Source organism: Hibiscus syriacus, unplaced genomic scaffold (genome assembly GCF_006381635.1).
Source record: "Hibiscus syriacus cultivar Baekdansim isolate YM2019G1 unplaced genomic scaffold, ASM638163v2 tig00005929_pilon, whole genome shotgun sequence".
Lineage (NCBI taxonomy): Eukaryota > Viridiplantae > Streptophyta > Magnoliopsida > Malvales > Malvaceae > Hibiscus > Hibiscus syriacus.
Genome location: NW_024062071.1, coordinates 1,173,438 through 1,193,161, shown reverse-complemented (window position 1 = coordinate 1,193,161; position 19,724 = coordinate 1,173,438). Strand labels below are relative to the sequence as shown.

The 19,724-nt window shown below is 33.4% G+C and overlaps 1 protein-coding gene and 1 pseudogene across 1 annotated transcript; one reads left to right on the top strand and one right to left on the bottom strand.

Moving 5' to 3' along the window:
* The first annotated feature begins 861 nt into the window (after nucleotides 1-861).
* On the top strand, nucleotides 862-4,936 carry LOC120200087 (annotated as a pseudogene).
* Nucleotides 4,937-7,594: 2,658 nt separating this feature from the next.
* LOC120200240 (cytochrome P450 84A1-like) lies at nucleotides 7,595-9,495 on the bottom strand. Its single transcript, XM_039201139.1, has 2 exons — nucleotides 8,506-9,495; nucleotides 7,595-8,215 (listed from the first exon to the last, which is right to left on the bottom strand). Exons 1-2 carry the CDS (start codon nucleotides 9,436-9,438, stop codon nucleotides 7,595-7,597), a joined length of 1,554 nt encoding a protein of 517 aa, XP_039057070.1. The 5' UTR covers nucleotides 9,439-9,495.
* Nucleotides 9,496-19,724: the final 10,229 nt, after the last annotated feature.

Genomic DNA, 19,724 nt, shown 5'->3' with positions numbered 1-19,724 from the left:
AAAATATGAATAAAAAGACTCATGACCAAAATACAACACGCACAACTTTAACAATTAAATGTATAAAACAGTAAAGATTAAATACAATAATTCTTAGGACTGAAATTAAATGCGCAAAAACATATAAAGACCAAATTAAAAGATAAAAGAAACTCGACCAAGGACTAAAATAGGATGTGTAAAATACAAAGGGACCCGAATGAAATCAACCCAACCTTATAGATTACAGATGATGACTAGAATGAATTTGATGCAAAACATGTGACTTAAAATATAAAATACATGATTTTACACATTAGTAAATATGCAATTAAAAGTCCAAAATATAAATATGAATAAACACTATAACTAAATTATAGGTACTGAAATTAAATACACATAAAACATGGAAACCAAATTATGACATAAACGACTAGAATTTAGGACTAAAACAAATTACAAACAAAATAAGAATGGCATCACACACTATTTCCCCACTCACCAGACACGTGCTACTCACCTCCTAAAATGATACTGTTTTAGTAAACTACTATATATGTAATATATTGAGTGAAATTAAACCCTAGCCTCACTTAGTCTCCTCTACGCCGTTCTTCTCAACTCTCATCCCCTCTTCCTTCTTTCATCTTCGACCGAGAGCCTTAAGGACTTCGACTCACGGCACAAAAAGCTTCCCCGGTGGTTACTCCTTGCCACGAATACCTACCACACCTAAGACTTACTCAAACCTTCTTCCCCCTTCTCAAACAGAGGGTCCTAAAATTATCTATTCCGGCCCCCAAGCTTCGGTGGCTACCTCCATCTCCAACGACAAACCAACAACAAAAGGTAAACTCGAAAAACATCTTTCTTTATTTTACTTTCGTTGTTTAATCAACTACTCTTCACACACAAAACTAGTGGAAATCGAAGAAAAAAATACCTTAAAAGCTATGGATTTCTATTGAACGAAATGAAAAGAACAATGTTGTAGAAACTTTTTTGTATTGATTTCGAAAGAAGAAGGATCCCCTGTTACATTTGTTTTTTTCTTCAAAATAAAGAATTCCCAAGCCCTTTGTTGTTGAAGATCTCTTGCTCGAATGGTTTTTCCTAATAATAAAAAAGAACTGCTCCACGATTTAATCTCTGGTTTTTTTCCTCTCCTGGTTCGTGAATTTCCCTTGTTTATTTATGCTTGCTGAGCAGTGATTGTTCCACTATTGTTTATTTAATGGAAATTAGGTTATATTGGAGTAGGTTTAGTGGAGTGAAAATGGGATGGTATTTGGTGGAGCATGGGCACGGGTTGTAATGGAATAGGGTAGTGGGTTGATGGATTTGATTTGTTTAAATAAATGCTTAATGGATTTGGTTTGTTTTGTCTTGTGAATGGGATGTGTTGGAGGATGTATGAAACACGTGAATAGAGGAGTGGGTGGAAAGAAATATGATAGTGAAAGCTTGGTGGAAAGAAATGAAAATGGTGCTTACAGAGGGACTAAAGGATTTTGTGGAACGTGCATGAGAACTATAATGCTGATTGAGAACCGTGGAGTAGAAAATAAGGAAACGGTATGATTAACTATATATAATTCATTACTGTGAATGTCTCAGCCTTTTCCCCCTAGTATACTTCTTCATATGGCAACTATTGTAGTGATAGGTATATGCTTATATTATTGAACAGTGGATAGCTTTTATCCAACTTAAATGCCTTTTAATTATATTGTGCAGGTTCAAGTGGATTTTGATGACAAAAGTAGCTGGGAGTATCTCTTCAAGGTTTATTGGATTTTGTTGAAAGAGAAAATATAGTTAAGTTTCGATGAGCTTATGAAAGCTAAAAATCCCTGCAAAGAAATTGCTATCATGGCTCCTAACAGAGATTCGTCGGGTGAACTTATTAACCATAGTAATCCTAAACGTGGTAACAGGGAAAATAATTTTGGAGACCTAGGAGCAAGTTCTTCCAAGAGAAGAAAATCAACAAGGCAAGAGAACTTTTTGATCAAAGTTGAATCTCTAGAAGCTGAAAGAGCAGATGTTACAGATGGGATGCCTTTTCCTGAGGGCATAAATTGGGCAACAAAGGAGCTTCTTGAATTTGTGGCACACATGAGAAATGGTGACACATCTGTGGTCTCTCGTTTTGATGTTCAGGCACTTTTGCTGGAGTACATAACAAGAAGCAATCTTCGTGATCCTAGCCAGAAATCCTACATTGTTTGTGATTCAATGCTTATAAAATTGTTTGGAAAAACAAGGGTTGGCCACTTTGAAATGTTTAAGCTTCTTGATTCACACTTTCTCGCCAAAGATCATTCGAGGCTCGTTGATACCATAACAAGAGGAGGCACATCGTTGATACCATAAAATTGTTGACTCATGCCCAGTCGTTTATGCCTTTGTTGTTAGAAATATAGTTGATAATCTTAGAATTTTGGGGGGTTATTAATTGGGTTGCAAGGACAGTTAATATGGACGCTGATGCTTTAGCAAAGGCTGGAATAGGCTAATTTTTATGTTGTTTGCATTCTAAGTTGTCTTTGATTCCTGTTCGGGTGGGTTTTGTTGGCTGTTGTAAGGGTTATTTCGAAGAAATCTTTAGGCTGTAATTAGTATTTTCTTTAATGAAAATCTAAGGCACTCTTTTCCTCCTTCCGCTGATTAAAGAGTCTTTTTCAAGCTCCATTAATTAAGATGTTTTTAATGAGGTCTTACAAAAGCTTTTGCTACCCAAGTGGCTGTTGATAGGAACAGTGATGGCCAACCCATAATTACCGATGATAAGAGTTGTAAAACTAGCAAAAAGGTTGATGGTCAACCCATAACTGTTGATAGGAACGGTGATGGTAGGGAAGCCAGCATACCACCACATTCTACAGGAGTGGAGCTATTTGTAAATAATATTGAAACAGATAAAATATGGCACTATCAAGACCCACTCGGGAAAATTCAAGGGCCATTTTCTATGGCAATGTTACAAAAATGGAGCATGGGTGGCTTTTCCCCTCCTGATCTGAGAATATGGCGAACAAGTGAAAAGCAGGATGACTCCATTCTCTTAACCGTTGCTTTTGATGGGCAGCACAGTCAAGAGCAAAAGTTGCTTCATAACAGCACTGTACCAATTGAGGGCACAAGGATTGCCTCTGGTGATGGGTGCCATTATAGGGATGGTGATGTTAGGGAGAATAGGGGTTTGAATGTGAATCTGATGGAAATAAACAGGTTGAAGAGAGCTCAAAGTCAATGCAGAATGATTCAAGTGCTCATCGTTGTGGTAACAATGAATATATGAAGAGCAAGGAATCGGACTTTCAAACTTCTTGTAGTGCCTCAGTAGATATTGTTAATTCAAATCCAGTTCAGAAAGGAAGTCATTTACCACATTCAAACTATGTGAAGGGTGATAATTACTTCCCTGGCCAGCTCCAAGTGAGTAGTTCCCTTCCCTCATCTACAGTATCTCAGAAACCTTGTGAAACCGAGTCCAATCAGGCTAGCAACGGCCATGGGGTTGGAAGATGGGACTGTGGCTCAATTGACATGAATGAGGATTTGAACAAGACCTCTGAAGGCCAAATTATTACTGAAAATGTGAAGCAAGATAGTGACAGAGAATCAGGTAAATCTTGTGGGCAAAGCTGGAGATCTTCACCTCTAAACAATACTTCAAATGGATGGGATTTGAATTCTGGTCTTGTTTCTCTGGCGAGGGCATTTGAAGCATTGGAGCACAATCAGGATATTGATTTCTCAAATATCCCTACATCAACATCAAAGTTGAGCAACGAAGACTCAAAAACTCAGGCTACCGAAACCAAACAGTTTCTTTCTTTGAGTGTTCCTAATCAGGATTCAGGTCCTAGTTGGGGTACTGTTCTGAGTCTAGTGGGTACTGGATCACAGCTTCCTGAAGTTACTGGTAAATGGGGTGGGTATTCCTCCTCTCCAGTGAAACCTTCTGTACAGGAATGGAGGCCGAATCTTGTGCCCGAGTTTTCTTTGAAGCCAACTGACTTGGGTAATAATCATTCTGCTACACCTTCAGGAAATAGCCAATTGACACATTCTTCTCCCACAGATCATGCAAATAATGCATCTGGTTGGGAGTATTCTTTGGCTGATGAATCTGTTTCGGATCTCTTGGCTGAAGTTGAAGCAATGGAGTCTCTTAATGGCTTGCCTTCACCTACTTCAACGTTGCGTTCGGATGGAGAATTGGCACAAGGTGCTGAACATGATTGTTTTAGCCCTGTAGGAGGACTGAGTTCTGCACCTGATCCAGGAGAAAGTGATGGTTTGAGGTCCGGAAACGATCTACAAATGCTTTCTCAGCCAACTGCAATCAATGAGCAGTTTGGGGTCTCTCGGTCTGAAGTTCTTGATGCTCATAAGAGATCCGATCAGCATTCTTCCTCAACTCCTGTAACAGATGAAGTTACAAGGCCCAGCAATGTCTCGGTTAGCCAATATGAAGCTCGTTCAGACACGCAGCCTCCTGCAACCCCGGTAACAACTTGGGGCATGGCTACTTAGAGGCTGCTTGGAGACCAGGGCCAGAAACTACAGTCCCCAATTCGGGAGCAGTTCAAGGAAATGCAACTTGTACTTTGGGAGGTTTAGGTCAGGGGACTAGAAACGTCGGTAGGGGAACAGCTCAGGTAGCATTCCAGGAAAACAGAAGCATCAATTCAAGCACGACGGCAGCACATCCACCCTACTGGGGAAGCCAGCGGAGATATGTTGGTTCAAGGGACCGGGACCGGATTTCGATGGAAGAGATTCAAGTTTTGGTAGGGGCAGGTATCCTTGGAATAGACAGTCGACGAATGGTGGCCCACATGGGGTTGGTTCTTTCAGATCACCGCCCAAAGGGCAGCAGGTTTGCAAATTTCACGAGAGCGGTTACTGCAAGAAGGGAGCATCATGTAGTTATTGGCACCCATGACGAGTATTACCACGGCAACGGTGCGTAATTCATTCTGTATTTTCATCATTGGTATTAGGAACTTCATCTGTTAGTCGGCTCTGCTAAATTGAACTATAAGCTTTAACAGTAGCATCATGCCTGCTTAGAACACGGGCCGTGTCTCAAGCGCTTTTCCAATGCATAGTCGAATATGGGTTCCTCTAAATGCATGAAGAAATTGTAAAAACTTCAACATGCATGTGTTAGTTATGTACTTGTTACTGACATAGAATCGAAATCTACTCAAATTAGATTTTTCACATTCGATCAATGTCGAAGTCTAGTTCTATATGTATTCATTATGTGTGGCAGTTCAAGTGACGTTTTTGTCCCTGAACTTTTTTTTAAAATGCATTTTAGACCTTAAATGAAATATTAAGGAGTTCACTGTATGCGGTCATCATCAGGCAAAGCCGAAGGTAGAAACTATATCTAGGGTTAAAGGAATGATCGTTATTACTAATGATCTTAGGTTTGAGCCTCCCCTTGATTAATGAGTTATTTTTACTTTTAGTCCCTTCCTAGAGTATTTTGTTTTTAAAGAAAGCGAGTCTCATTAAAAAAACCTTACTACCAACCCAAAGGTTGGGGTCCTAAGAGGAGAAAAGAGTACACAACTCTATTAACCATAATTTTAATCAGTCATTACAGCATTCAATACAAACCTAGAGACACCAGTCTCAAAAGAATAAAAGGCATTACAATTCAATGCCTTCTTTGCTAACGTATGGACGACTTTATTCGATTCTCTAGATATATAAGAAATAAAACAACTATCAGAAGTGTTACATTTAGTACGAATATCAACCATAGTTACGCCAATGGTGGAAAAATCACCCTCCAGATTATAATAGCAGTTGACGACAGTGGATGAATCTAGTTCGATATAAGTATCACGTTATCCTTCCTGTAAAGCAAGGTTGATAGCAACAACTAAACAAGATAGTTCTTCAAAGACGGATAGGGATTCCACCCGAAGTCATAATCAAACCACCAAGGATCATTCTTTGTGCCTTGCGCGCAATAACCTCAACTGCTTCCAACTAGATTAACGGGGTTATAGGTACCATTCGCATTCAACTTAATCACTTGTCCTCGGGTAGGACGCCATCGAGCAACCACATCAGCAACATTATGTTGAGAAGGCTATCCTCGATGCGCCACAATAAACTCTTGATGCAATGCCTTAGCATTAGCTACAATTAGCCAAGTGGGTTGCATTCTACCCTCGTGCACCAAAGAATTACGACCATTCCAAATGTTCCAAAGCAAGACAAAAAGCTCTGCAAAGGGAACCAAACCAAGCGTAGCATATGCATTTTCTAAACACACTAAAACGGACTGAACTGGTGAATTCAAGATTGTACCTGGAATATCGGCCAGTCGTAGGACTTCTCGTACATACGAACAATCTCTAAACATGTGTAATGTTATCTCCACAATCGACGTACACAAAGGGCATACGCCCTCGCCCAAACCTGCACGTCGCACTCTATATCCCAAAGGTAATCCCGCATGTGCTAACCGCCAAATAAAAATACGTACCATTGGAAGCACTTTTAGTTTTGCAATTGTTTTTCACAATGGAGAAGGCGGGTCGATGTCATGGGTAGACTTCTGTATCCACCAATAGGCGGATATCACCGAATAATTACAAGAGGAATGGTTGCCCCATACTATCTTGTCAGTCATACATGGTGCTATCGGTGTTTGTAGAATTATTTCTACATCACTTTCTTCGGCCAAGGTGTTACGAACCTTGGTTGGATCCCACTGTGGTTGATCTCTAAACATGAGATCACCATAGCGGATGTCCCTCTGCTGAGAGACAGTGTAGGTACCTGACAAGTTTATTCGTTTCGTCCCACCCACGGATCCTTAAACAAACGGACATTACTATTACACCCAACTCGCTAAAAAAAGATGGTGTCGATTCCTGTAGAGTTTTAAACAATCTCTTCCAGGTATAGGAGCCCTTGCTCCCTAATTTAGCATGTAACAAGTCACCATTCAGAAAGTACTTGGCCCGATAAACCCATGCAAACAAAGTTTTTGGCACGTTAATTAATCTCCACAATTGTTTCCCTAACATATCAACATTGAAGGATTTCAGATCTCTAAAACCTAATTCGCCTACCCGTTTTGGTTTGCAAATCTTGTCCCAAGCCAAGAGAACCCAACCTCTTCTATCAGTCGAATCATACCCCCAAAAGCGACGCATTATACCAGTGACCTCCTGGAGCATTTAATTTAGGTCTTGTTAACCTTTTAGCTAATTGGAAAAGTACACTTTTGATCCTCATAAATAATTAATTATTTAATTTAGTCTTCCTAAAGTATTTTTTCACCCATAACTCTTCTAAATTTTTATAATTTTATGTAGTCATGTGTACACAGAGAATAGTGTACTGGAAAACAAAAGAAACAAATGCAGGGCACTTCTCCACTGTATAAATCTTTTACACTTCACTCCATTAAACCCTTTAATATTTTTTCTTTTTCCTCTCAAGCTTTATCTGTTCTTGAAATATTGTCTTCTTTCCCAAAGTAATTAAAATGAAAAATATATTTTAAAAATACCCAAAATCCCACTTTCAAAGTCACCTCTTGTCTCTTTCTTCTTCTTCTTCGATATCCTCAGAGTGGACAAATCAAACGTTTCTTTGGCACAGCGTAGAGTCGAGTTGCACGAGGTGCGGTGAGTCCGAACACATCGTTCATGTCGAGTTCACTCGGCTTCATCCCATCAGGCAATTCCCACGTGAAACAGTGGAGCAAATGAGCCACGGCAAGATCCAGCGCGTATAACCCGAGTGTCATACCCGGACACGACCTCCTACCCGACCCGAACGGGATGAACTCAAAGTTGCTTCCTTTGTAGTCCGCTACACCTTCTTTCAAGAACCTAGATGGCCTGAAACTGTCGGGATCTTCCCATGATTCCTTGTCCCGGGCAATGGCCCACGCGTTGATCATCACGCGCGACTTCGCCGGGATTTGATACCCTGCCACCACGGTGTCCTCCGCTGTCTCGTGGAGGAGCAGCGGAATCGGCGGGTGGAGCCTGAGGGTTTCTTTTAAGGTGCACTTCAGGAAGGTTAGTTTTTCCATATCAGATTCCTCCACACGGCGGTCCAGACCCACCACCTCTGCCAACTCTTGCTGGACTCTCTTCATATCCTCCGGACTTTTCATCAGCTCCGACAAGGCCCACTCTATCGCCGATGCCACCGTCTCCGTCCCTCCGAACATCACGTCCTTTAAAAATCATGTTCCCACTCATCAGAACTATATCAATGTAATGAGAAATTTAAAGAAACAGAGGTGACATGTAATAAAAAACATTTAATTTTTCTTCTATAACAAATTAAAGACAAATCAAGTATATTTTTAGAGTAAATATTAGAAATTAAAAAATAAAACACCTGGCATTTTCATTTGTTTATGATAATTTTAAATTTAATAATAAAAAAGTTATATATAAAATGTAAATTTGGTAGTTGAAAATTAAAATAGTAGGAATATGAGAATGGAGGGAACATAAATACCATGATGATGGCTTTGATGTTATCTTTGGTGAGTTTGATGGAGTTTTGTAGATCGTCCGATTCATTTTCTTTTGCTTCCTCACTGTAAAAAGCAAGCAAATCGTCGACCATGTCGGTGTGGACTTCACCGGCACCATCGCCGACGTTTTTCTTCCTCTTCTGGATGTGTTCGTCGATGATGGTGTCGATGAACTTGTCCAATGCATGACGACCGTTCTTCAGCCTGGTGTTCAGACCTTGAGGATCGACCCAAGTGAGCCACGGGATGAAATCGGCAATATTGAAAGCGCCGAAGAGCCTGGAGAATTCCTGCAAGATCTTGATGAACTCGTCTTGCCCTTCTTGCGAGATCGAACCGAAAGCCGCTCTGTAAGTGATGTTCTTGGTGAGGTTAAAGATCAAATCACCGACGTTAATGGACTTTCCCTCGTTGGCCACCACGGCTTTCACGACGGAATCGACTTCGTCCCTGACGGACGCCCACGATTCCGCCCTCTTCCGGCTGAACACCTTCATCACACAAATCTTCCTCATCTGTCTCCAAAACGGTCCGTAATGAGCAAACGCCATGTCGGCTCGATCGTACGTTAGATAGCTTATGGCTATGGTGGCCGGCCGATTGGAGAAGATGTTATCCTGGACCTGAAGCACTTGGCGAGCCATTTCAGGGTTAGAAATAGTGACCGTGTGCAAATACCCCATCTTCATATGAAATATGCCGCCGTATTTATGAGCGAGCTTGGCCAGTCCACGGTGAGTTAACTGGTCCATCATCATCATGTTGCCGATGATCGGCAACCCTCTCGGCCCCGGAGGAAACGGTTTCCGAGTAAGCCGATAGATGAGGCCGATGAGGAATAAGAAAGGAACGATGAAAAGAATGGCCATCGGCAATGGCTCCATGCTTTGTACCATAGAGATTATGTTATCCATGGCTTGGTTTTTTTACTTACAAAACTGCAACTCTGCGAATGTTGCTACCTTTTTGTCACATATTATTGCCTCTTTTATACAGGTTTTTGGATACCCTGTATGAAATAATAATAATAATGCACAACTTGGGTCATATTATTTATTCATTGAGAAATTACACGTAGTTACGTTTTTTAAATACAAATACTTATAAATTAATAGTCAATGTATAAAAAATGAATCATATACAAGTTTAAACGATATATAAATTTTTTTAATATAAATCATTTTGTTATTTATCTTGGAAAATTTAGATTTCATAAAATATATATTTTTTCAAAACTTTAACAATTTAAAACATTCTTTATACTGTTAAACATATTTGATTTTCAATCCTTTTATATATATATATATATATATATATATATATATATATATATATATATATATATAAAAAGACTTTTTCATATAATATGAAACTTAGGATGGTTAAGGGAGTAAATATACTTTTTTTAATATATAATTTATAAAAATACATATCATTGTAAAAATATTTAAATACAATTATGACATAATAAATGGTGAAAATAAATTAACAAATTTCACGTGAATAGCTTTTGTGAATCTTATGCAATGTTATTCTTAAATATTGTATTTTTAAACTTTTAAAAATAGTTGTTATGATTACATTTTATGACTATGATATTTAATTTTTTAATCGATTAATTTGAATAAATATTTTAAAAGTTTATTATGAAGATAATTACTTTGATCTAATATATTCTATTTACAATATTAATAATATAATCTTTAATTTTATTTAAAAAATCAATACCTCATATTATTAAACTAACTAATAATTAATAATTCAATGAAAAATGTGGATATATATATATATATATATATATATATATATATATATATAAAATGAAAACATCAATAATTGATTATTGAAAGAATGGGGACTGCTTAACTTATTTGGTCGGAAAATAATTTATCTTTGATATAAATATCTTCAAAAGCCGTACGGGGTGTCATTCAATTTATTATCCGATCGCTAATCGCGTATAATTTTATTTTATGAGGTAAATTTAAATTTATAGAATTTTAAAGGAGTGAAATTAAATTTATAAAATTTCAAGAAGAGTGAATTTGAACTTTAAAAAAAATAAGTTTAAGGAGATGAAAACATATTTTAATAAAAAATACATAAAAAATATATATAATATATAATAATTTTAATTTTTTAGAGGGCAACTACCGGTCTCATCCCTACTAATGAAACTTATTTTAAGTTTTATGAAAGTTGTATTAAGATAAATCGATAATTCCTTAGATTCAGTGAAAAAAGTAATAATTTTTTAAGTAAGATTAAAATTTGAAGTTTAAAATTATAAATAAAATAGATTAAAAGAGTTAAATTTATAACGAATCATTAAATAATAAATTAGGTAAAATAATTGACATGTGAAGCATATTCTAAACCTTATGGAAATTGTATTAAATATTTTTTTTTTTAAAATACCTTTCCCATTGTATTTTCAACATAAACACACACAAAAAATCACCTACTAATTAAATAAAAATAAACTCATAATTAAATATATTAATTACCCTTTAAAACAATACTTTACATTTAGAAATCAATTATCAAGCCTTAATATTCCATGACCGAGGGTTGAATTAAATGGTGAATTGTTGATTTTTTTTTTCTTCATTTAGTGAAAGAAAGGTGAGGGATTTGATGCCGGACCGACCATGCAATTCTGCCCTTACACATTGGAACCTTTGAACGTCTTATCATTTCCTTATTATAAAAAATAATATTTAAGTTATTAATCTATTAATATATAAAGATATTATAGAAATTTATTATAGGAACAATCTTTTTAATTTAATTTCATCTTTTAATAATGTTAAGGTTTAAGACTTTAATTTTCAATCTTAAAATCAATGTCTCGTCTTATTAAATATACATATAATTAATTTATTTTTTCTTTTTCACGTGGAAAAATTAATAAATAAACGCGTAATAATTAAAATGATTGGTTTTATAATTTACTCAAAATAGTTGTTCTTAAACTCTAAGATAATGGTGAGGGGATTGCGTGTTTTAAGCATCACTTAAACGTCATTGCTATTTCACTTAATTTCCAAATTCTGTGCATATTAATGTTTAACTCGTTACATAATTATTTTGAGTTTACACTAAAAGAAAATAAATCCCTTGGCTCCAGTTTTACATTCACATTCCCCTTTTGGGTTGGGATGAACCAGTCAATATAATTGAAGGTCATTTTCAAAGGGCAATGGGCATGATTTACTGAAAAGCAATACCACCAAAGCACCATCGTTATCTGATCACTAACATTCGATTTATCAATCGATTAATACATATCAAATACTACAAATATTTTTTGGAATGGCTCTGACTACGTATGTAGTAAAACTTAACCTTAATAATGTACTAATCTAAAAGACGTTATATTTATTCGACGTCTTCCCAAAAATGTGATTTACGCGCCTTTTTCATACATTGTTCATTTTACCGTGATTGCAGAAGTACTTTGTACTATACCTTATATGATCCATTCTTTTTTCTACAACATTATACAAGTAAATTTACTCGTAAAATTCACTTACTTTATTAGATCGAATTAACTTGATTTAAATTATCATAAATATCAATGACGGAAACGGTTGGAATCATGTAAGTACTCCCCCAAATAGGAACAAAGAGTGTGGGCAATATTTATGTACTTTATTTTGCTCGAGGCTTGCAGACGCAGGATGGAAAAGGATGTGTACCTGTTACATGTTCATTAACATAAATATTTCTTCTCAAAAATTAAGGGAGAATTACATGGATTAAGAAACAATTAAATTAGTTGACAGTTTAGGGATGGACATGGGATCCGAACTAGATGTGTTCCAATTCGACATGATTCGGTAGGGTCTTTTTTTTAAATATAGGATCGGGTCGGGTCGAGTCTCTTCTTTAAGGTTATACTCGGGTTGGGTCGGGTTCGGGTTTAGGGTGAAAAATATCCGACCTCACCCAACAAAAAAAATTGTAATTTTACCTTATATATTGAGGGATAATTACAATAACACCCCTATATATTATTTTCTTTTAATTAAATCTATATTTTTATTGAATAAAAATAATATTTTTAATAAATATATTATTTCAGGTCGGGTTAGATTCGGATTTTATCTCAAAAATAGGGTCGGGTTTAGTCGGGTGGAAGATATATATTTTTTGGTCGGATTTGAGTCGAGTGGGGAATTTATAATTTTTAGATTCGATCGATTAGACTTAAAATCCAACCCGACCCATGCCCATCCCTTGACATTCAGTAGTAAATTTTTTTTACGTATCAATGAAATAATTTTTTTATACGGGTAAGGTTTTTTTTTCCAGATTTACTATAAATTGATTATTCTGAATTTTCAAAGTTTAAATAATTTTAAAATATAAGCAATAAAAGGGCGTTATTATATTAAAAACCCAATTAATTATTTTTCTTAAAAAATAACCCCTTAACATACTTGTTAAAAAAATACCCCCAAAATGTTCACGTAAAATGACCTCGCATTCTAAAAAAAACGAGAATAGACCTCACGTTTTACGAAAAACAAGTTCCATGCATTTACTATTGTCTTTATCATAAATTAAACGATTTTATCTTAAAAAATTGATGGGTCTAATACCCTATAAAACGTGAGGTCTATTAAACGCGTTTTATAGGACGCAATGTAATTCAACTTGACAGTTTGAAGCTATTTTTCTAACAAATCTACAAGGGGTTATTTTTCAAGAAAAATAATCATTGCATGTTTTTTTATATAATAATGCACAATAAAAGTCTCAAATAAAAAAGACTTCTCTAACTCGGTCAATATACAATTTGGCGCCGGGTTTGATCTTCCATATGAATTTCTCAACTCCCCTTTGTTTTGTTGAAAATTAAATGAAAGGAAAATGATTTGGTTATTGAACATAAAAATTGGGAAATTGAAAAGAGATTACTAGAAACTTTGACATTTGGAAGAAATGAAAATGCCGAAACTCAAACTTAATGAGAAGCCAAAAGATAATTTGTCATTTTATTAAGAAAAAAATAAATATCAACTCCCCTTTGTTTGTTGAAAATTAAATGAAAGGAAAATGATTTGGTTATTGAACATAAAAATTTGAAAAGAGATTACTAGAAACTTTGACATTTGGAAGAAATGAAAATGCCGAAACTCAAACTTAATGAGAAGCCAAAAGATAATTTGTCATTTTATTAAGAAAAAAATAAATATAATTTTTTTAAGAATCAATTACCTTTTAAATATTTAAATTATAACTCTCGTTTTAAATTAATCATCAAACTTTTAAACGTTCTAACAAAATTCCTAAAATCGTTCAAAACTTTTTAGGAGTTTATTTATCCGTTTAATCTTATGAAAAATAGAGAGAAAATTAGAATCTTAAGGCAACTACCCTAATAAACGTATGTGCCCGAGCCCTAGGAGAAGTTTGTGACTTAATTTTGAAGGACATCTTCAACTAAATTAACTATTCAATATGTTCCCTAATCACATACATTACACTGATAATTAATTGATCAATTTTGTCTGATGCTTTACTAAATAAATTATATCATAATATATAATATGAATTGAAAAACCTAAATTAAAAAAAATCCTAGTTCTAAAAACCTAGTTTTCTCTTATTGGTGTGTAGTTCATCCCTTTTCTTTTTCGTCTTTGTTGATTGCACGTTTTCATATGCCATTATAACATGTTTCCTTATGCTTTATTTTTCTATTCTTTGACCCCTTTTTTAAGGGTTGATATGACATCGCCACAACTGATCAAGATAATGTTTATATGATATATTGTGATCTTTCCTGCTTTGGACCATCGGATTGGATACTCGATTTGTGTTCGTGGATAGTTTTTTTACGTCACACGAGTCTGATCTGAAGTTTTCCAGTAGTCTTTCAACAATTTGATTCTCTTTTTTGGTTTATTTGTTGATGTGATCATGTCTGTTTGTATCTATCTTTGCTTCAGTTTCTTGGTTAAATTTAATCTTTCCTTGTATTGTCTTTATGTGATCTTAAGTTACTAGTTTTGTTTCAATAATTATATAAAAATTTTCCTAGTTGCAAATGTAATTGTAAATCTCTATCGTAATTTGGGATATTTCATATTTTTTAATAAAATTAATTGTTTCTATAAAAATAATTATATCATAATCTTTGATCATTTATAGCAAGTTATTAACTACTCATATAATTATAAATTATTCATTAAGATTATGATAAATTAAAGCGAAAAAAGTTATATAAACCCCAATGAATATTACAAATTATTAAATAAAATGATGGTAAATTAAAAAAAAGTTAAAAACAAATGAATTAATGAATTAATATATGTATTGAGTTTTATTTTATTTGAAGTGTGATTGATTGATTAACTACTTAAGTCAAAGGCATATATGTTAAAAAGGGTTAAATTATTTGACTTTTAAAAAATAAAATTTATTAAATTGAAAAGTTAAGACGTCAAGTTTAATTTAATTATTATTTAAAATTATAAGAATTTAAATGATCATTGGATAAAAAATAAGATCGGGGGAGGACCCCTCTCATACTCTATTTGTAAGAAAAAATAATTAATTTAATATTATACCTAACATGATCCGACTAAGATGATAATATGTTTTTCTCTTTATAATTAGATATAATATTTCTTTATCTCAAATCAAATCAAATATCATATAAAAATTATAATAATCAGATTAGATTCAAATCAATGACAAATTTAATCTGACTCGACCGATTACCATTCAGATCCTATTGGCCACTGTTAAAATCTCTCACCAACTTGTCCGGCTAACGAATGATGGTAAATTGACACAACCAAGAATGTGATAATAATTTTAATATTTTTAGTTGGATACGATCTAAAATGTTAATTTTTTCTAATATTTTTTATAAAACTGAAAAATATTAAAAAATTAACATTTTAAATTACATCTAACTAAAATATTATGATTTTTATTACATTTTCGATTATATTTATTTTATACAATTTCTTAACTTTTTAGGAGTTTATTTATCCGTTTAGTCTTATGAAAAATAGAGAGAAAATTAGAAGGCAACTACCCTAATAAACGTATGTGCCCAAGCCCTAAGAGAAGTTTGTGACCATACCCGGTCCTGATATTTTAAGGGTTCTAGGTCAGGAGATGGTGACAAGAAGATAAGTGAGGACCCACACTTAATTTTCCTTCTAATCATTAAATTGGGGCCCACTAAATTACCATATTTTCGAGTTTTTTTAATAAAAATGATGTTTATTTTTTTTAATTATTAGGGCATACTGAATTACCATATTTTCGAGTATTTGAAATAAAAAAATATTTTTAAAATATTTTTTAAATTATTAAACTTAAAAATATTTTTAAAAATGAGCCCCTCTAAACTTGGGGTCCTAGGCGGTCGCCCTCTGACCTATTTTAAAGGACATCTTCAACTAAATTAACTATTCAATATGTTCCCTAACCACATACGTTACACTAATAATTAATTGATCAATGTTGTTTGATGCATTACTAAATAAATTATATCATAATATATAATATGAATTGAAAAACCTAAATTAAAAAAAAAACTAATTCTAAAAACCTAGTTTTCTCTCATTAGTGTGCAGCTCATCTCTTTTTTTTTTGGTCTTTATTCTTTATTTTCTTTTTCTTTTCTATATTACATCTTTATTTTTATTTTTGATTTTCAACAAGTTTGTATGTGTTGCACGTTTTCATATGTCTTTATAACACGTTTTCTTATACTTTTTGGCATATTTTTCAGTTATTTGTTTTTATTTATCTTTTTCTAAGGGTTGATTTGACATCACCATGACTGATAAGATGTCACTTATATGATATTTTGTGATCTTTCCTACTTTGGACCCTCGAATTGGATTTGAATACCTGATTTGCATTCGTTTATAGCTTTTTCACGTCACTTGAGTTTGATTTGCAGTTTGTCGGTGGTCTGTCAATAACTTGATCATCTTTTATGGTTTGTTTACTGATGCGATCAGGTCTGTTTGTATCTATATTTGTTCCAGTTTCTTGGTTAGATTTAATCTTTCTTTGTATGGTCCTTATGTGATCTTAAGTTACTAGTTTTGTTTCAATGATTATAGAAAATTTTCCTAATTATGTGATTAATTTAAGGTTGTAATTGTAAATCTCTATTGTAATTTGGGATATTTGATATTTTGAATAAAATTAGTTGTTTCTATAAAAAAAATTATATAATAATCTTTGATCATTTATAGCAAGTTATTAAGTACTCTTATAATTATAAATTATTCATTAATATTATGATAAATTAAAGAGAAAAAAGTTATATAAACCCATATGAGTGATTACACATTATTAAATAAAATGATGGTAAATTAAAAAGAGAGAGTTAAAAACAAAAGAATTAATATATTTATTTTAAATTACATCTAACTAAAAGTATTACAAATTTTATTACATTTTTTATTGTATTTATTTTATACCATTTCTTTGACTTTAAATTAAACTATTGTTCTTTGCACCTTCCCATATAATCCCACATCTGAATAATATACAGGTCAAATCTAGTGAGACAAAGTCAAACAAGATCCCAATGGTGATGGGGTGCTGATTCAAAGCCAAACTATTCATCGAGTCAAATCGTCTTTGTTCTTTTCAGTATTGGTGGAATAGTAAACATAATCACAATAGGTCATCGACACAATTTTGGCCAGCTATGAATAGGGATGGGAATGTAACTCGAACTTGACGGGTTTCGATTCGATCTGATTTGATTGGTTTAGATTTTTTTTAAAAAAAAATTAGATTCGGGTCGGATTCGTGTTTATGGTGAAAAATATCCAGTTTGACTCAAAAAAAATATAATTTTACCTTATATATTTAGGAATAATTACAATAATACCTCTCTATATATAATTTTTTCAATTAAGTCATTGTTTTTATTGAATAAATTTTTTTATTAAATTTTTTTTTAATTATTTCGGATCGAATTTTTAAATTATTTATCGGGTCGGATTCAGATCGGGTGAAACCTTAGTTTGATCGGATATGGAGGAGGCTCTCTTGTTCTCAGGTCTAGTTGGGTGGACCAAAAATCCGATCCGACCTGACCTATACCTATCCCTAGCTATGGACATGAGACAAATTTCTCGATCCATATGGCCCAACCGCTTGGAAAAAAGGCATAAACCATATTAAAATTAAAACTTGGTTTAATTAACTGCTGAACATCTGGATCTTATGCTGCTAATGCACTTTGATATAACTATACGATTGATTATTTGAATGCCATGTCAGCAAGATTAGGGATGATTTATGTTAGTTGGGAACTGGGGTTAGGTGGGTGAAGTATATGTTTTAGTCATTTTAAGTTTCCGAAACAAGACAAATATATCTTTTGTAATGATCTGTCCCACTGGAGAAATTTGGAAATATATATATATATCAGAAAATTGACTTTTTATTATTTATTTATTTAGGGGTTAGGTGAATGCTGAGATTGGTTGGTTGGGGGCGGGGGGGTGTTTAAGAATCGAAACAAAATTACAAATACCCGAATTTAAATTTTCAATTTATAATATATCATATTATTAGTGGTTGCAATCGGGTGGGGAAAACCGAAAATCGTAGAGATCCAAATTGACGGGATAGGGAATAACTGAAATATCCACTCATAAGGATGAGGATGGAGAAGTTTTATCCCTGAAGCTCAAATGGGATGTGGACGGCAATTGCGATATCCAAACTGTACACGTGTGAATAAACGTGAAGACCCCAAAAAATATTCTTAGGAATCCCTGATATTTTACAAAATTTTAAAAATATATTTATAATCATTTACCTATATACCTTAATATATATATTTTAATATAAAGTTATATACGATAAGATTGTGAGATTACGTGTTGTCACTGTTACATCTCAAAGTAATTAAAATTGAAAAAAAAAACTAAATTTGAAGTTTAGATCTTTTCTCATTTAATATACATTGATTTGTTGATATTGAAAATGATTAAGTTTGTATATATACATTGGGTGTTAGATGAATATTGGCGTTTGAAACTTTTATATTATAGATAGAAACCAATTTGAGACAATCTGATATATCTTACAAGTTTTAGGTGTTGCATTGATTTAAACAATATTTGTTTATTTTTTGGATGAGAATTAACCGAAACTAGCAGAGATCATTAAGTGATGGGTATGGAGATAAAAAAATCCCCGAAACATATAATGGAGATTCCCTAAAATCGTATCCGCAAGTGTTGGGGGACGGATTGAGTAATGCAAAACCGTCTCCGCCTCGCCCTGTTGCCCCCTACATGTTATAAAACTCTGATCTGAAATAATATTTGATGTTGATATTTTAGATTTATGAATTTATTTACAAATTTATTTTGAAGAGCATAAACTAACTTATCTCAGTGGTTAAAAGAATCATTGTTGTTCAAAAAAGTCACGGGTTTGAACACCAACAACTGTACCAGAATAATTGAACGTTTATTATCAAATAATTAAGAATATTTTAAAATAAATACTACTTTATAATTACTTTAATTTAATGAAAAAATTTCTCTTGATGAAGGTCGTTAAAACCGTACATCAACCAAACCAATTGAATACACCCCCTTGTATTTCGTGCATTAATCATTTAGAAGTCATAATTGAGTTCAAATGGAATATATCTCTTCAATTACATTTATTGTTGTTGAAGAATCGGATAAAGATAACGAAAAAACAAAGAATTTTAACGAAGTTCAGTAATATATTTATGTCTTCGGTGTCTAGCGGTGTTAAAAGTTTTATTCAATGTCTCATAGGCGTTCGCTTCGCTCACTCCGCTCTATACTCTATCCTCTTTATCTGTATATTTATGAGTCATACCTAACAATTATAATGTGTGATCTTTCTTTACAAATATTTTGTTTTGGGATCAAGTTATTGACCGTGAAAATTCAAGAAAGGAGGAATATTCAAAATAATTTGTCAAAAAAATGTGTGGGAAACCCCAAACTAATTCAAGATTCTCGTCTGTGCCTTTGAACCATTACATTGGTTTGAAACTATGATAAGTGGGCAGCCTCCGTTGCACAATAACGCTAGGGGCACGGCAATAACTATTTTGACATCGGTGCACGTTTTTTTATTTTTTTAATAATAATGATTATGTATTTGTGACACGTTTTTTTATTTTTAGATAAGTTTTTTTTTTCGTTTT

Bases quoted from the DNA above. Each gene is read 5' to 3' on its own strand.
- LOC120200240 (XM_039201139.1), bottom strand. From the start codon at position 9,438: ATGGATAACATAATCTCTATGGTACAAAGCATGGAGCCATTGCCGATG. The intron at 8,216-8,505 runs GTATTTATGTTC...TGATTTTTAAAG, and splicing joins ACATCAAAGCCATCATCATG to GACGTGATGTTCGGAGGGAC.